The sequence below is a fragment of the Panthera uncia genome, chromosome D1 (assembly GCF_023721935.1).
Source record: "Panthera uncia isolate 11264 chromosome D1, Puncia_PCG_1.0, whole genome shotgun sequence".
Lineage (NCBI taxonomy): Eukaryota > Metazoa > Chordata > Mammalia > Carnivora > Felidae > Panthera > Panthera uncia.
The window spans coordinates 90,850,714-90,869,345 of NC_064808.1; the positions used below are offsets into that span (position 1 = coordinate 90,850,714).

Here is an 18,632-nt window from a genome sequence, read left to right on the forward strand (position 1 = left end):
GTAAAGCAGAATTCACAAAGATTCTATCCCCTTCAATATCCCACCGTCCCTGCACACACCATTCTCTGCCTTCTCCCCTTCATTTCTTTCAGTGCAGACTTACTAATGGGTCATTGAACTCAGCCACATATAAGAATTTTCTTAAGTTCTGTGATTCTCCTTCTTCAGTTGAGCAGGGGAAATGACCGGGACAAGTACAAAGTAGAAATAAGACACAGAGAATGGAAAGAGTCATAAAAGAAGAACATATGTTAAATAGAAGCAGGTAAAGTTTTAGACACATGCCAGCTGATGGAAAACCCATCTAACATGATAGAGACGTTTTTCTGGCCTCTAGGCAAGAAGAATGTGTTCCTAAAGCTAACATTCTATTTTAGCGTAAGATGCCTTGAACCCAAGACACATAGATTCCACGCTCAGCCCTGCTATGCAGTCTGGTCCTGAAATTCTGGATTTATATTTGCAAACGGGAGAGTTCCTTTTGAGACAGTATCTCCAGTGGCCTACTACTCAGACGTACTGAGCATGAATGAGCAAAGGGAATAATTAAGGCCTTCCTCTCTTTCCTCATGCCTCTTCCCTATCACAAATCTCATTATTTCATAATAACATACTCATTGTAAAAGTAGCATTGCAATCTTATATGCCACTTGGTCAATATTCAAAAAAGCAAAACAATACACCATACTTCCTCTACCTTAACATTAGCAATGTTAACAGTTTAGTGTTTTCTTTCCAATCACTGAACCACGCGGTTATGGTATAGTTTTCTTAAGTTTATTCATTGATTATTTCTGAGAGAGAGAGAGTGAGTGTGTACACAAGCGGGGGAAGGTCAGAGAGTGAGAAAGAGACACAGAATCCGAAGCAGGCTCCAGGCTCTGAGCTGCCAGCACAGAGCTCGACACGGGGCTCAAGCCTGTGAACCCCAAGATCATGACCTGAGCTGAAGTTGGATGCTTAACTGCCTGAGCCACCCAGGCACCCTGGTTATGGTATATTTTTAACTGCTTCCAATCATACCACATATGCAGTGTTGCAAGTCTACCTTTTAATTTCTATTTTTAAATTAACAGTCTTCCTTATACTTCCCAAAACAAGTAAAGCAGGTAGGCAGGTAGATAGGTATACATACAAGGTACACTGTGATGAAACTCTGAGTTCATACGGTTATCTATACTTGAGACCTTATTAAAACTAAGCTCACCTAGGGCACCTGGGTGGCTCAGTCAGTTCAATGTCTGACTCTTGACTTCAGCTCAGGTCATAATCTCAGGGTTCGTGAGCTCATGTTGGGCTCTGGGCTGACAACAGGAAGCCTGCTTGGGATTCTCTCTCTCTCCCTCTCTCTCTCTCTGCCCCTCCCCCGCTCATGCTCTGTCTGTCAAATAAATAAACTTTTTACAAAAATAAGCTTACCTAAATAGAAATGCTATAAAAATTATGAATATTGCGTTTTTTTAAGATTATTGTCAAATTATGTACCTTGTTGGCAGTAGTGTTTAGGACAGCCAACTTTACCAGCATTACATAATAACGTTTTCAAAAGTTGTAAAGATTATTTCATAAGCAACTGACAACCAACTATTTTTTAATATTCATTTCCAGTAACTCTTAAGGCTTAACATGTTTACAAGCTATTTATGATTTTTCCTTAAAGCAACTGAAACAGTGTGTTGATGTAAGGTTAGACAAATAGACAAATGGAATAAAAGAGAGAACATGAAAACATACTTCCTGGATATATGGATAACTGACGTTAAGTCAAAGGTGATACAGAAGATCATGCAGAAATTTTTTTTTCAATAAATTATGCAACTCGATCAATAAGGAAAAGATAAATTTAATCTCTTACCACATACCGTATACCAAATCAATTCCAGGGTTTCGTAAATTCAAATTTGTAAGGCACACAGTGCAACTTGTCAAGTTAAATTGGGGAAAGTATTTCTGACCCAGATATAGAAACCAGTAACAACAAAGTAAACATTGACAATTTTTGTTGCTTTCAAATTGAAAATAACATTAAAAGACTAACAAAGAAAACCAAAAAGAAAAAGTGAAAGTCAGTGATGTTATTTATAGCACATATTACTAATAAGGACTCAGATTCAAAAATATGTAAAGAACTCCTAGAATACATATTTTATTATTTTATTTTATTTTACTTTATTTCACTTTATTTTTAGTAAGTATATTGTAAAAGTAAGCAATCCAATATTAAAGCAGGCAAATGACTTGACCGGTTTTCACCAAAGAAATGCAAATAGCCAATAAACAACAGCAAAAAATCTGCTCCATCCCTTGAAGAAATAGGGAAATGAAATTTTAAATTGCAATGAAATTTGCTTAAAGTAAATGTCAAAATCATCAATTACTGGAACTTTCACATTGCACGAAGGGAGTATAAATTTATAGAACCAAAAAAATTTATAGAACCACTTTAGAAAATAGTTTATCGTTTTCATGTAAGGTGAGAGATATTTTCCTCATAAGACAGAGAGTTCTCTATAGAAATCCATACACATGTGGATCAAAATAATGTATGAGTATTCAAGGCAGAATTTTTTCAATAGCTAAAATGCGAACACACAAATGTCTACCAAAAGTATGCTTTACAATGGAATAATACACATCAATATAAGGAATGAATTTACAGTGATGTATATCTATATATACATGTCACTGGAACACAATTTTAAATAATAGAAAATGGACATTAAATAGTAGTACATGGTTCCACAAATATAAATTTTAAAAAGGCAAAGTTATTGTCTAGTTAACTTCAAAATTAATAAGAAATCAGAATTACTATAGATGTCATAATAGTTGAGTGGGAGAGGGCTGGCTTCAAGGAAAGGCCTGTGAAGGCTTCAAGGTTGCTGGCAACATTTAACTTCTTAACTTGGACGGTGGTAACATACGTGTTTGCTTGACAATAAACTTTAACTGTACATTTATGCTTATGCACTTTTATCTATATAAGTTATATTTCACAGCACAAGCAAATGACTAAATTAGAAATTAAATACAATTTTAAAATTTTATGCGATTTTAAGTAAATTAAAAATAAAAAGTTTAATTAGAGGTTTTTCATTCTGGCCTGTGATATGATAACAGGAACTGGGTTTATTCTCCCACCATAAATATAGAACTTGACCAAAAAATATATAAATGGGTATTTTCATCTATTGGACAACAGGCAGCACAAGACTGTAATCTCTGACAGAGGAAAAATAAACGTGAGCACTTATTCTGGGAGGCACGTTCTGGACCATGATATATGAAAAGAGATACTCTTGCTGAATACCAATTTGTCTTTCAGAAAATTAAAGAACTAAGAAGATTTCCTATACATTCTATGATTCCAGCATTAACTTTGATACAAAAACTAGTTAAAGACATTGCAAGAACAGAGCTACTGATTAATATCCTTTAGAAACAGATGCAAAACTTCTTAACAAAATTTTATCAAATCAGGTCCTTTATATATGAAAAATAACTATACCTCATGATCAGGTGGGGTTGATCCCAGGAATGTAGGTTTGGTTTAACATTAAAATTCAAGCAATATATTTCACCATATTAACAAACTGAAAAAGGAAAACTATAGTATCATCACAATAGATGCAGAAAATGCATTTGACAAATCCCCAAATGCGTCCCAGATAAAAACTGCAGCAAATTAGGAATGGAAGGGTCAACTTATTAAAGAGAAAAACAAAAACAAAAAATTACAAAAAACCTTACACCTACCATCATACTTAATTTTTAAAAAGCAACATCTTCTGCCTAAGATCAGGACCAATACAAGGAAGTCCACACTCACCATTTCTCTTCAACATTATATTAGTTTCTAGAGGACAATTAGGTAAGAAAAAGAAATAAAAGTCATCCAGATTATAAAGAAGAAGTAAACTATATGTGTAGACAACATGATCATCTATCTATATAAAAAATCTGATGGAATATCTAAAAAAGCTATCAGATCAAATGAATGAGTTTAGCCAAGTTGTAGGATATAACTATTATAAAAAATCAGTTGTATTTCTATTTATTCACAATGAATAATTACCATTTAAATTAACATCAAGAAGGGGCGCCTGGGTGACTTTCGACTTTGACTCAGGTCAAGATCTCATGGTCCATGAATTCAAGCCCCGCATCAGGCTCTGTGCTGACAGCTCAGAGCCTGGAGCCTGCTTTGGATTCTGTGTCTCCCTCTCTCTCTGCCTCTCTGCCACTCGTGCTCTGTCTCTCTCTGTCTCTCAAAAATGAATAAACATTTTTTAAAAATGTTAAATAGTGTCAAAATAAAAAATAGTGATAAATCTGACAAAAGATGTGCTAGAACCTGAACATGGAAATTATACAACGTTATTGAGAAAAAAGAGATACCCAGTATTCGTGGTCCGATATTGTTAAGATGCCAGTTCCCCCAAATTGATGTATAGATTCAATGCAATTCTAATGAAACTGTCAGTGGGCCTTTTTGGTATGATTCTAAAATTTACACAGGCATATAAAAGACCTTGAATAGCAAAAACAATTTTTTAGGAACAATGACGTTGGAGAAGTGGTCCATTGGTAGCACAAGTTCAGGCCCAATGATGAACTTGTGTTTGTCACAAGTGCATGGGGCTCCGCCCTTCTCTAGTCTTTGTTAAAATATTACCAGAAGTCCCAAGAATGTGGGACCAAGAATGGGTGGCCTTAGCTTGCCTTTACCCGTGTGCAAACAACAATCAGCACAGAATTCTTGATGGTTTCAAGTTCTGGCTCATTCATCACCTAGAACGCCACTGGGTTTTAGTGAAATAAAAGGCTAAAAAGCTGAATCACTCCTTTCTTGTTCCTGAAGAGGATGAAAGTTAGCAAATGTCCTTATCTCCTAAAGGAAAAAGGGAGAGAGCAAGTTGTGCAGTATTCTTAACACACTTTGCTAAGTAATCCCTGAACACTAGCTGGGCAACAATAGGGGTTTGGGCCAAAGTGCTAATATAGGAGAGAAAATTAATGGGTGTCTACTTTTGGAAAGGAAAAGAAAATTCCTATGTTATGAAGATGACATGAGTCTATATAGTCAAAGAGAACAAAATGGAAGTTAATAGCTTTCGTAAGAGTATATAAAAGAAATTGGGTAAGAGTTTAAATTACCAAAATTGTTATCATGTATTTTATAGCAGCATTTTGAAATATATGAACTGGAGTTAAATTGCAAGTAATTCTTGAAGTAGCCATTCAAGACAGCATTATGATTTTACCTTGATTATACATATATGCCTCATTCTAAATGGATAGCCCACGTGAGAAAATTGTGTACTATGATAGGCTAATTGATAGAAATATTAATGTGGAAAGCTTCAATTCCTCAAAATCCATCCTATAGAGTCATACAGGTGAACACTTCTCTCAGCAAAAGGCTAGTAAGGCTAGCATTTTCTTTCCCCCAAACCAACAGTGCTGTGGGCTTCTGCTGGTGTTAGATCAGGTTTTCTTGGTTTCACAAAGCCCTTTTCCTGATAACTAAGACATACATGAATTCTAGAAGAAAAGTGTATTTTCCCTCTCTTGAGTTATATTAATTCAAGATTTTAAAAAACCCACTTTCACAGAAAATGTGAATATATTCTAAGAAGATACAAAGGCAGGAGACCCTGAAAAGAGAGAAAATCTCTGAATCAGACAAGGTGAGGTAGCATCATCCATTCTGGACTAGAAACCTGCACAGCCTGCCAAGCCATGGAGGGAGAAAGTTTAATTAGTAAGATATTTATCTAGTGTGAGTAGTACTCAGATCATCCCTGGAGCAAACTCCAGAGCTCCTGTTCATACTGGTCATAATGACTAGAAAGTAAAAAATTCATCAAGGAGACTACGAGCCTCACCAGAGAATTGTCCCTTTGGGGACTAAAGCCCATATTTTCTACCTTTGAATTTAAGGAAGAAATCAGAGAAAAGAACAAAACAAAACATTCCCAGGGCAAAGAATTCTCACACCCAGAGTGTCATTGTTATTTATTTTGGAAATTAATTTTGAGCAAAATAAAATGCTTTCTGGAATGGTGGCCCGTCATATATAAAACCAACTTCAAGGAATTTGGAAAAGAATTCTGAGTGTTTATCATAATGGGGAAGCATTATCTTCATCCATGAGGGCTCAAGGGTGAAGGCAGTATCTCCTGAGATATCAAATCAATTTTAAGCTCTGTTGTTTAAAATGTTTGTTTCTCTGGCTTGTTTTTTGTGGTTTCACATATGCAAGAAGAAGAAACATCCTACTCATTAAAGACTGAGAGTTTCTTTTAATGTTGAATTTTGCCTCATGATCCAAACCTTAGCTGTAAATTGGTAAGCAGCAAAAATTGGCAAAACTTAGTGCTTTCCATCATTGGGAATTGTGGGGTGATTATGACGTATTTATGTTTATCATTTTGTTTTTCTTCTTCTTCAGCTTTGGCTTATATTGATTAGTCATGGCTGCCAGGCCAACTTTGTACAGTTTTATAAAACACTCAAAATTTTATAAAATCACAGTCAATAAAGGGCTTTCTCTGTAAACCTTAGCATTACAACTCTGAGTTGAAACAATAGAAAATTCTGTTTTTATCATATACACCAAAATAGAAACACATTGCTGACATGACTGTATATACCAGAAGCACCTTAGAAATCAGTAAAGATTTCTATCTTTTCTACCAGAGAGGCCCAGGTGTCCAACCAGATTTCTCTTCCTTTCTTCATGACTATTTGTTTTCTCTTTGAATATATAATTTGGAAGACCTTCAGATCATGAAAGAAAGAAAGAAAGAAAGAAAGAAAGAAAGAAAGAGGAAGGAAGGAAGGGAGGGAAGAATAAAGGGGAAGAAAGGAAGGAAAGAAGGAAGGAAGGAAGGAAGGAAGGAAGGAAGGAAGGAAGGAAGGAACTTACAGTCTGAGCCCTGGAATAATAGAAATCCTAGAAATAATAAAAATGATTTCAGACTACATATTTTCCTTTATTTTTCAAAGAGCATTGGTGTATGTTTTATAGTGAGTATCTACATTCAGTTCTGGAACTCAAACCTCAAACATGCCATTTGGTCCTTCTAAGTAAGCAGATCTAATTCTTCATGGAAGCTCAAAATATATTCTGAGATGACTTGATTACAATTCAGAAGGAGGATGATTGATTGCCTAGAGGGAGATATAATAAAAATTTATAAATAGAAATAAATATAGGATAAGAGGAGGTGAGGAAAGTGATAGTACTCTGACCATTACTGACTGCATTAGTTCGGTGTCAGATTTCACATAGGATGAGGAGAGTATGATCATGGTTTACTGTAGGACAGATGAACTGGTTCACTGAGATGCTAAATCCTAGGAGTTCTTCCCTAACACATCAGCTGGCTGCTGACCAGGGAATTTTAGGAAGGCAGCTTTCTCAGCCATTATGGATGAAGCTTTCTTTATAAATGTATATTTATAGTGGAAATTCTCTGATGATCAAAGAGACTGAATCTGTATATATGGCAGTGTGTGGTTGTGTGTGTGTGTCTTTTGTGGGGGGTGTGGGGTAGGGGGATGGTTGGAGAGAAAAAAAGAAAGAGAGATGCTTGGATAAAGGCTCATCCATGGGAGAGCGTGCCAAAGGTGCTGGTTTGGGTATAACTTTTCTAATTCTACAGAAAACAATACCCAATTTACCCCTCTTCTCTATTTGGTTGATTTGGGTAAAGCAATAAGGAAGTGGATAACCCCCCTCAAAGCCCCACGTAAAGCAAAAATGTCATGTAACATTTACATGACAATTTACATCTTGTGTTTCCATTCAGTGAAAACAAAGTTGCCACAATATGATCTCAGTAAATGTTGAACTTTCTTTGCTTTTGGTAGGGACAGAGCTCCATATATGAGAAGAAATGAGAAACATGAGCGTAGTGACAACGTTCATCCTCACGGGTCTTCCCCATGCACCAGCACTGGACATCCCCCTCTTCGGAATCTTCTTGGTGATTTATGTACTCACTGTGGTGGGGAACCTCCTCATCCTGCTGGTGATCACGGTGGATTCCCACCTCCACACTCCCATGTACTATTTCCTGGCCAACTTGTCCTTCATCGACATGTGGTTCTCCACCGTCACGGTGCCCAAAATGCTGATGCCCTTGGTCTCCCCGGGAGGCGGGGCCATCTCCTTTCACAGCTGTGTGGCCCAGCTCTACTCCTTTCACTTCCTGGGGAGCACCGAGTGTTTCCTCTACACAGTCATGTCCTACGACCGCTACCTGGCCATCAGTCGGCCGCTCAGGTATGCCAGCCTGATGGGTGGGAGAGCGTGTGCCCTCCTGGCCACCGCCACGTGGCTCAGCGGCTCTCTGCACTCTGCCGTCCAGACCACACTGACCTTCCGCTTGCCCTACTGTGGGCCCAGCCAGATCCAGCATTATTTCTGTGACGGACCACCCATCCTCAGACTGGCCTGTGCAGACACGTCCATGAACGAGATGGTGATCTTTGTCAACATCGGAGTAGTGGCCTTGAGCTGCTTTCTCTTGATAGTGCTGTCCTATGTGTCCATCGTCTGTTCCATCCTGAAGATCCGCACCTCCGAGGGGAGATGCAGAGCCTTTCAGACCTGTACCTCCCACTGCATTGTGGTTCTTTGTTTCTTTGTTCCCTGTGTTTTTGTTTACCTGAGGCCAGGCTCCAAGGATGCTGTGGACGGGATTGTGGCAGTTTTCTACACTGTGCTGACTCCCCTTCTAAACCCTGTGGTGTACACCCTGAGGAACAAGGAAGTGAAGAAAGCTCTGTTCAAGGTGAGAAGTCAGTATTCACCGAATAATGAAGAAAGGCCACATATGACTGGCTCCTTTTTTATTTATTTTTTAATATTTATGTATTTATTTTGAAAGAGAGAGAGAGAGAGCATGCACGCAGGTGAGGAGCAGAGAGGGAGAGAGAGAATCCCAAGCAAGCTACATACTGTCAGTGCAGAGCCCGAACAGTGAGATCGTGACCTGAGCCCAATGAAGAGTCCGTCGCTTAACTGGTGCCCCAGGTGCCCCCTTTTTTATTTATTTAGAATTAAATTAAACCACCAACATGAACATTACACTTGTAAGGACTATTTCAATTATTCGATCTTAATTTTTTAATTAAAATTTAATGCAGTTTAATATTTCTTTCTACATTATTTGCCAGAATCCCAGTATAAACAGCCATTTAATGATGATAATCTGGCAGGAAGGATGATTGCCTATTCTTCTCTTTTATATTCTACAAAGTAGATTGTCAGAAAAGTAGTTTACTTCCATCCCCTGTACAAATATTTTCCAGAATTGCTCTCCAGGATAATTCACTTACATTTTATTTTGTGCAATTTAAATCAAAGCTTACTAAAGATCCCTTTTTTCCATTTTTAAACCTTTATATTGAAAAATAATCACATATAATATTTCCAATTCATTAATATAGTACATATATGATGAAATTTTTACATTACAAAAGATCACACCAAAAATACTTAATTCTTAATAATGGCTTTATTTATATTTATAAGTTAACTAAAACTGTATAACTCTTTAATTTCTTCACTTTGAGTGATTTTTTAAAGTAAATATTTGTCTACTTATGCAATCCATGCACTATTTGTACTGAATCGGTCATGGATACAACTACCTAGATTTTTGTTCTGTATTTACGGAGTTACTGTCTTTTCTCTTAAATGCAAAGCTTCTATTTTTAGCAATCTTAAAATTATTTCTGTGAGTAAACAAGGGACAGATAACAAATATGTGAAAAATAAGAAAATAATCTTAGAGACACAAGGATGCTACCAAAGAATATTGAGAGTACCTCACAATTTTAAAAGCAGACCCTAGGTGGTACTTCCCATGTAATTATATTGTCTTTAGTTCACATTTGTTTGACTTAAAGTGTAAAATGGACTTTGGATGCCATCCGGGAGCTAAGACTTGAGCCATGAAGCTTGAAAGCAGTCATTCAAATATACACCTCAATTGATAGCATAAATCAATTTTTCAGAAAATAAATCCTTCATTTAAATGCCACATGAATCCTGTTAATGCCAACACTGCCTGGCATACCGAAAGGGAAGAAGAGAAAACTGATAGGCAGCTGTTAGAACTAGGGATCACTTCTGAGACTCCTCAGACTTGGGGCACCTGTCTTCCAGAGACGCTTTAGCAAGACAACCCATCTGTGCTCGTTTGTATATCTGGTTCTAAATAAGCTCCACATCTATGATGAGAAGAAAACCATACTATCTATAAAGGCATGACCTATATAAACCAATGCAAGAGGTTAATTACTAGTGTTCATTCCAATAAACCAGACTGATATGGCCTATTCTACAGCCCTACTAAATTTGCAAAGGAGAAAACTGACGACGAGTTAGATCAAAATTCCTTAGCCACTGGGTTCACTTGGATGCTTTCCAGTTTCTTATAATGTCTTACTATTTTACTTAACTCACAATAGCACAAATGTTATAGGACATTTACTGAGCATTATGTGTGTCTGTATTGATGAAGGTCATCATCCAGTGAGAGAGAAAAACAAGTGTAGTATCATCCAGGGAACAGTGTACTAAATATAATGGGTGTTTAAGGAAAGACCCATTAATAGTTTTCACTTGGAAATATGACGAAAGATTTAAAATTCCTTTTTTTTATTTAAAAAAAATTTTTTTTAATGTTTATTTATTTTTGAGACAGAGAGAGACAGAGCATGAACAGGGGAGGGGCAGAGAGAGAGGGAGACACAGAATCTGAAACAGGCTCCAGGCTCTGAGCTATCAGCACAGAGCCCGACGCAGGGCTTGAACTCACGGACCGTGAGATCATGACCTGAGCCGAAGTCGGCCACTTAACCGACTGAGCCACCCAGGCGCCCCGAAAGATTTAAAATTCTATAATGTGTAGTAAACACAAGCATGTTGAAAGTGATTTAAATTTTTAATGATTTATAAGATAAATATCAGCATCATTTTTTAGCTGAAATTGTTATTGAAATAATTGTAGAATCACATAAGTTGTATGAAATAATATGAAGAGATCTGTTGTATAACTTTGCTCAGTTTCCCCCAATGGTAACAATTTGTAAAACTACAGCATAGTATCACAACCAGGATACTGACATTGATTTAATCCACAGATCTCATTCGCATTTTCCCAGTTTCATTTGTACGTGTGTCTGTGTGTGTGAGTAGATGTGTGCTAATAGCATACAATTATAACACCTGAGTAGTTTTGAGTGTCTACGACCACAGTAAAGATACTGAACAGTTCCAAGACTGTAAGGATGTCTCATGTGAGGAATTTTAGCTAATAAAAAATTGACCACTGAATAAAGTTACCAAATGTTAGTAGTTTAATGGTTAGAGGGTTGGATAAAACAAATTTAAAAAAAAACTTTTTTATGTTCTTTTTTCTCTTTCCTGCTTGAATCTACCTACTTATCCATTCAATGTATAAATATGTGTTAAGTGGCAATTGTGTGCTATGTTCCACGAGCACCAAGATTAGACAGACACAGACCTCCTTCTCAAGGAGCTTATAGTCCCAATATAAGAGAATCATGGGTGGGGGGCGGGAGGTGTCTGGGTGGGTCAGTTGGTTAAGCGTCCAACTCTTGGTTTCGACTGAGGTAATGATCTCACAGTTTGTGAGTTCAAGCCTCCCATTGGGCCCTGTGCTGATGGTGTGGAGCGTGCTTAGGATTCTCTCTCTCTCCCTCTCTCTCTATGCCCCTCCCTTGCTCTCTCTCAAAATAAATAAATAAATCAACTTAAAAAAATAATAAACTAAAAGAAGCATAGGGGCATAAGAAGATGAGTCAGAAAATTTAGACAAAGTCATTTAGAGGAACTCATACACAACCTAGGAAAAAGGAATTTTCATTTTGCAAATTTTGGAAAGGTATTGAAATACAACAGATGTAACAGTAATGTGATAGCATTTACACTTAGAGATTATAATTAGTAGCAACATGGAAGATAGTTTGCAGGAAGGCAGGCTTTAGGGGAGAAGGATCAACTAAAGAGGCTTTTCAACTGTATCTCAGAAAAGAAAGAAAAACACATTCATGACAACCCAGGTCAGGCAGAAGCAGCAGGAATCGAGAGTGGTGCGGTGGATGGCAAATGGTAACTAATTGCGTGAGGAGGTCAAGTCGATGGAGAAGTTAGGATGCTTTGGAAGTTGTGACATAACACAGTAGAGGAAGTAATAAAAGTGCGTTCTGAGGGTAGAATGAAAAAGTCTAATTTTGGAAGTATTTGGGTTAAGTACCTGACGAACTTTCAGGTAAAAGTATCTGGTTGACAGTGTAGTTGAAGGTAAAGCCTACAAGGTTAAGTAAGTAGAAGGGTTGTTCACTACATTCTGTGGTTTGTGCTGGCCTTAAACATCCATTCCCTATACGTGGAGAAGGAACCGCCTCCCATTCAACGGGCAACATAAGGAGGGGCCAGATCAGGAAAGGGTAACCGCCACCTTTCTTACTTTTCCAAAGCAAACCCAAGAAAGATAGCCTGGGAGATCTGTACAAATCTGTTGTTGAAGCTTACAGAGTTATCTCACACAATAATACCCAAAGACCTTTATAGAGATTGTAAATTTAAAGAGAACTGGAGATAGTACTTATAAGAGCAGCTGCTTCTTGATGGCATGGTCCTGGGAGATACCAGAGGATAAAGGGCCAAACTGTGTTCTTCCAGTTCCCAAATGCTATTGAACTATTCCGCTATGGAAATTACATTTACATCGCATCAAGAGCATATTTGAAGGAGATTAGAAAGAAATGAAGTCAAAAGCTGTAATTTGAATCATGAAGGGGGAGCTGGAAGGTTTGCGGGATGAAGGTGCACATAGTAGGCACATAGTGCACATAGTAGCCACAGAAACATACAACCTGTGTGTTTAAAGGTATAGTGATAAGCATTGTAAATCATAGTAATCTAGAGTGTGCACAATTGGCATAAGTATTGACATGCAAATCAATGGAGAAGAAAAGGACTCCAGACCCATACATATCACTCAGTTGATTTTTTTAAACACTTTTTAATTTAAATTCTAGGTAGTTAATATACAATGCAATATTGATTTCAGGAGTAGAATTCAGTGATTCATCACTTACGTACAGCACCCAGCGCTCATCACATCAAGTGCCCTCCTTAATACCCATCATTCATCTAGCCCATCTCCCACCCACCTCCCTCCACCAACCCCCAGTTTGTTCTCTATCATTAAGAGTCTCTTGTGGTTTATTTCCCTCTTTTCTTTTCCCCCCACCTTTCCCACATGTTCATCTGTTTTGTTTCTTAAATTTCACATATGAGCAAAATCATATAGTATCTATCTTTCTCTGATTGATTTATTTTGCTTATTATGATACATTCCAGATCCATCCACATTGTTGCAAATGGCAAGATTCCATTCATTCTTTTTTGATGGCTGAGTAATAGTCCAGTAATATTCCATTGTGTGTGTGTGTGTGTGTGTGTGTGTGTGTATATATATATATATATGTATGTATATACACCACATCTCCTTTTCCATTCATCATTTGATGGACATTTAGGCTCTTTCCATAGTTTGGCTATTGTTGATAATGCTGCTATAAACATTGGAGTGCATGTGCCCCTTCAAATCTGTATTTTTGTATCCTTCAGATAAATTCCTAGTAGTGCAATTGCTGGGTCATAGGGTAGTTCTAATTTTAGTTTTTTTGAGGAACCTCCATACTGTTCTTCAGAGTGGCTGCACCAGTTTGCATTCCCACCAACAGTGCAAGACATTCTCCTTTCTCTGCATCCTCACCAACACCTGTAGTTTCTTGTGATACTCAACATCACTCACTATAAGGGAAATCAAAATCAAAATCAAAATCATGATGAGATACAACCTTACATCTGTCAGAATGGCTAAATTAACATCACTCAGATGATCTCAAATCAAATCTGCCAAAACACTTAAAAAGGGATAAAGTAGTGCTTTCAACAAATGATGCTATCTACCCATCAATAAATACTGACCTTTGACTACTACTTTCCTGTATATACAACAGTTATCTTAAATTGGATTATTAGCTTTAATGTAAATGCTACAACTATTACATTTGTAGGGTAAAAATCATGAGAAAACCTTTGTAAATATGAAGCACTTATAAATTACTTAGAAAAGACATAAAAGCATGCACCATAAAAGTAAATAAAAATTAGATTTATTAAAATTAAATAAAAACTGTGTTCTCCAGATGATATTAAAAGGGCATGAGTAGGCAAGATACACACTGATATGCATATTAGTAATGCATATGTCAAAGAAAAAATTTATATCCAAAATGTGTAAAGATATCTCACAAATCAATTAGCAAAAACAAATAACCCAATGAGAAACAGGCATAAGATTCAGCCACACACTTTGCAAATGAAATACGTGAGTGGCCAATAGAAAGATGAAAAAGTACTCAACATTATTAATCAGCAGTGATATCTAAATTAAACCATAATAAGATACTACCACACTTAATCAAATGGATAAATTTTTTAAAAACCTGACAATGTCAAATATCAGAAATGCTAGTGGATATATAAAATGATATAATCAGTTTGCAGAACAATCAGTTTCTTAAGGTATTAAATATCCACTTGTAATTTGACTTGCCTTTTTACTTAGCAATTCCACAATCTGATGTTTACTCAAGAGAATTGAAAACTTATGTCCACACAAATACTTGAAAATGAATCTATATAGCATTTTTATAAATAATATGCCCAAACTGGAAGCAATACAAATGTTAAACAATAGGTGATAAATTGTGACATATTTACACAATAGACTACCATTCAGCAAGGAATGAATTATTAATAGGCACAAACACACCAATGAGTGAGGAAAAGAAGGATGAGCGGAAGAAGCCGGTCACAAAAGTGTATGAACTGCATAAAATATAACTGTGCACTATAAAAATTACTAAAGAAAGATCCAAAATTGAATAAAATGATCCCAGATCGGGGCGCCTGGGTGGCTCAGTCGGTTGAGCGTCCGACTTTGGCCCAGGTCATGATCTCACGTCCGTGGGTTCAAGCCCCGCGTCGGGCTCTGTGCTGACAGTGCAGAGCCTGGAGCCTGTTTCAGATTCTGTGTCTCCCTCTCTCTTTCTGACCCTCCCACATTCATGCTCTGTCTCTCTCTGTCTCAAAAATAAATAAACGTTAAAAAAAATTAAAAAAAAAAAATGATCCCAGATCAAAGTATAAGAAGGAATAAAAAACACTGGAAAGGGAAAATATAAGTAAATATAAAACACTGTTGACTATTTAAAGCACCATAATAATACAAATCAATTAATTAATAAAGCACCAATAATAATGTCATGTAAGGCCTATAATATATTTAGAAATAAAATATAGGACAAAATATAAAGATGCTACATGGAATCAAATGACTGTAAGGGACTTGGGTTATATAGGATGTGGTAAAAGTGCTAATTTAAGTAAATTATAAAATTAAATATTATATTAAATATCATAAAAAGATAATAGAAAAAGAAAATACTTAAATAACAAAAAAGCAAATAAAATAATGAAAAAACTTGATTAATACATTAAATACTTTGATTTATACAAAGGAAGACAGAAAAAGTACAGGAATAAAGAAAAAAGAATTTAAGGTATGAACTGAAAACAAGTAGCAAAATGTTCGACTTAAACCTAACTATATCAGTAATTACAGAAACAGTAACCACGGCAAATAAAATAAAAATGTCACAGACAGCCTTAAAATTCTTAATCATATCTAGTTCATAAGAAACTGCATTAAATACAAAAAATGGAAATTAAAAAATGGAAAGCAACAGAGTAGGAAAAAAAGGATATTTTTTAAAATTTTTATTAAATGTAGTTGACATACAATATTAGTTATAAGTGATTTGACAATGATCTGCAATAGGAAATGCTCACCAGGGTAAGGTGAGTCACCATCTGTCACTATACAAAATTATGCATATGCTCTACTTCTAATCCCCATGACTTACTATTTTATAACTGGAAGTTTTTACTTCTTTATCCCCTTCACCTACTTTGCTCATCCCCGCACTCTCCAGCTGCCCGCCCCCCACTCTGACACCACCAGCTTGTTCTCTATTTGAGCCTGTTTGCTATTGGTAGAGCCTGTTTCTGTTTTACTGTTTGCTTGTTGGTTTGTGCTGTTTGCTTTGTTTTTTAGATTTCACACATAAGTGAAATCGCATGTTATTTGTCTTTCTCTGTCTGACCTGTATCACTTAGCATAATACCCTCTAGGTCCATCCATGTTGTCACGAATACAAGATTTCATTCATTTTGTGGCTGAGTATGAAAGGCATTTTATAAAGATAAAAGAGTCAATTTAACAGGAAAATATTAAAAATCCCAAATTCTTATGAACTTGGCAAAAGAGCTTCAAAATATATTTCTTGTGAAAATTGCTATTAGTAAGTTATTCTTCAATGAAATAATATTTTAACAGCTGACTGAGCCTCAGCAATGATACAAATCAACAAATATTGAAATAAAGTGCCAAGATTGCAAGGAAGTGTCTGTGAAGAGCGTGAGGAGGTAACAATCAAGAATTATATGCTAATAAATACAGAGAACAAACTGATAGTTGCCAGAGGGGCTGGGGGGTGGGTAAAGTTGATGAAGGGGAATGGGAGGTGAGGGCTTCCAGGGATGGAATGAGGAAGTCAGGGGATGAAAGGTGCAACATAGGAAATATAGTGAGTGTGATATTGTAATAGCCTGTGTGATGGTAGATGGTAGCTACACTTATGGTGAGCAGACAATAATGTGTAAACATACAGAATCACTAGGTTGTACACCTGAAACCAATACAACATTGTGTATCAACTGTATTTCAATAAAAAATAAACATAATTGAATGCTAAGCAATTATCAAGAATGAGTGTGAAATACTAGACTCCACACCCGAAAAACAAATAACCCAGTGAAGAAATGGGCAGAAAACATGAATAGACACTTCTCTAAAGAAGACATCCAGATGGCCAACAGGCACACGAAAAGATGCTCAACGTTGCTCCTCATCAGGGAAATACAAATCAAAACCACACTCAGATATCACCTCACGCTAGTCAGAGTGGCCAAAATGAACAAATCAGGAGACTACGGATGCTGGAGAGGATGTGGAGAAACGGGAACCCTTTTGCACTGTTGGTGGGAATGCAAATTGGTGCAGCCACTCTGGAAAATAGTGTGGAGGTTCCTCAAAAAATTAAAAACAGACCTACCCTATGACCCAGCAATAGCACTGCTAGGAATTTACCCAAGGGATACAGGAGTGCTGACGCATAGGGGCACTTGTACCCCAATGTTTATAGCGGCACTCTCAACAATAGCCAAATTATGGAAAGAGCCTAAATGTCCATCAACTGATGAATGGATAAAGAAATTGTGGTTTATATACACAATGGAGTACTACGTGGCAATGAGAAAGAATGAAATATGGCCTTTTGTAGCAACGTGGATGGAACTGGAGAGTGTGATGCTAAGTGAAATAAGTCATACAGACAGAGACATATCGATACCATATGTTTTCACTCTTATGTGGATCCTGAGAAACTTAAGAGAAACTCATGGGGGAGGGGAAGGGAAAAAAAGAGGTTAGAGTGGGAGAGAGCCAAAGCATAAAACTGAGAACAAACTGAGGGTTGATGGGGGGTGGGAGGGAGGGAAGGGTGGGTGATGGGTATTGAGGAGGGCACCTTTTGGGATGAGCACTGGGTGTTGTATGGAAACCAATCTGACAATAAATTTCATATATTGAAAAAAAAGAATGAGTGTGAAATAATGATATTTGGAGACATTAAGAAATGGAAAGTTTTTACCACTACTAGAACCATAAGTAACTTAAAAATATACAACACAATAATAACTTATCCTGAAAGGACTATTTGAGAGATAGGAAGGAATAGAAAGCTTGTATTATTCATACATTGTATGTAGTAATTATTATGAGTTGTGTGGTTGAAGCAAGCTTTTGTTACCTGTACACGTAATTTTCTTTATTTTCACCTGGTAATTCAATCTACTACCTAATTTGTGTTAGATGCATGTAGTTTACTGTAGCACCTCATATATACTTTAGGACACTAAGATTCATTTGTTTACTTATGTGTTTCCCATTGGACTCTGGAGTTCTGGAGCACAGATTCTGTCTTAACACTGTATTCCCTGTGCCTTAAATATAGAAATCACTTAAATTGTCGAAGGACTTATGGCATTGATTAATTATTTGAAAAAGCATGACTGAATGAACAAGTATCAGCATTGGAATAATTTTAAAAAGTCACCTGGGGCACCCGGCTGGCTCAGTTGGTTAAGCATCTGACTTCTGCTCAGGTCAAAATCTTGTGTTTCATGAGTTCGAGCCCCACATCGGGTTCCACACTGACAGTGTGGAGCCTCTCTCTCTCTGCCCCTCCCCCACTCGTGCTTTTCTCCCTCTCTCTCTCTCAAAATTAATTGATTGATTGATTGATTAAAAAGTCACCCTGTTTATTCCAGATTTGAGCAAGATTCTTTCTGTATTAGTTATTTACTTCTTCCAACTGAGCTATTACTT

The 18,632-nt window shown here is 36.7% G+C and overlaps 1 protein-coding gene across 1 annotated transcript; it reads left to right on the top strand.

Moving 5' to 3' along the window:
* Positions 1-7,904: 7,904 nt before the first annotated feature.
* LOC125929607 (olfactory receptor 10G9-like) lies at positions 7,905-9,973 on the top strand. Its single transcript, XM_049640944.1, has 2 exons — positions 7,905-8,839; positions 9,925-9,973. Exons 1-2 carry the CDS (start codon positions 7,905-7,907, stop codon positions 9,971-9,973), a joined length of 984 nt encoding a protein of 327 aa, XP_049496901.1.
* The last annotated feature ends 8,659 nt before the right edge of the window (positions 9,974-18,632 follow it).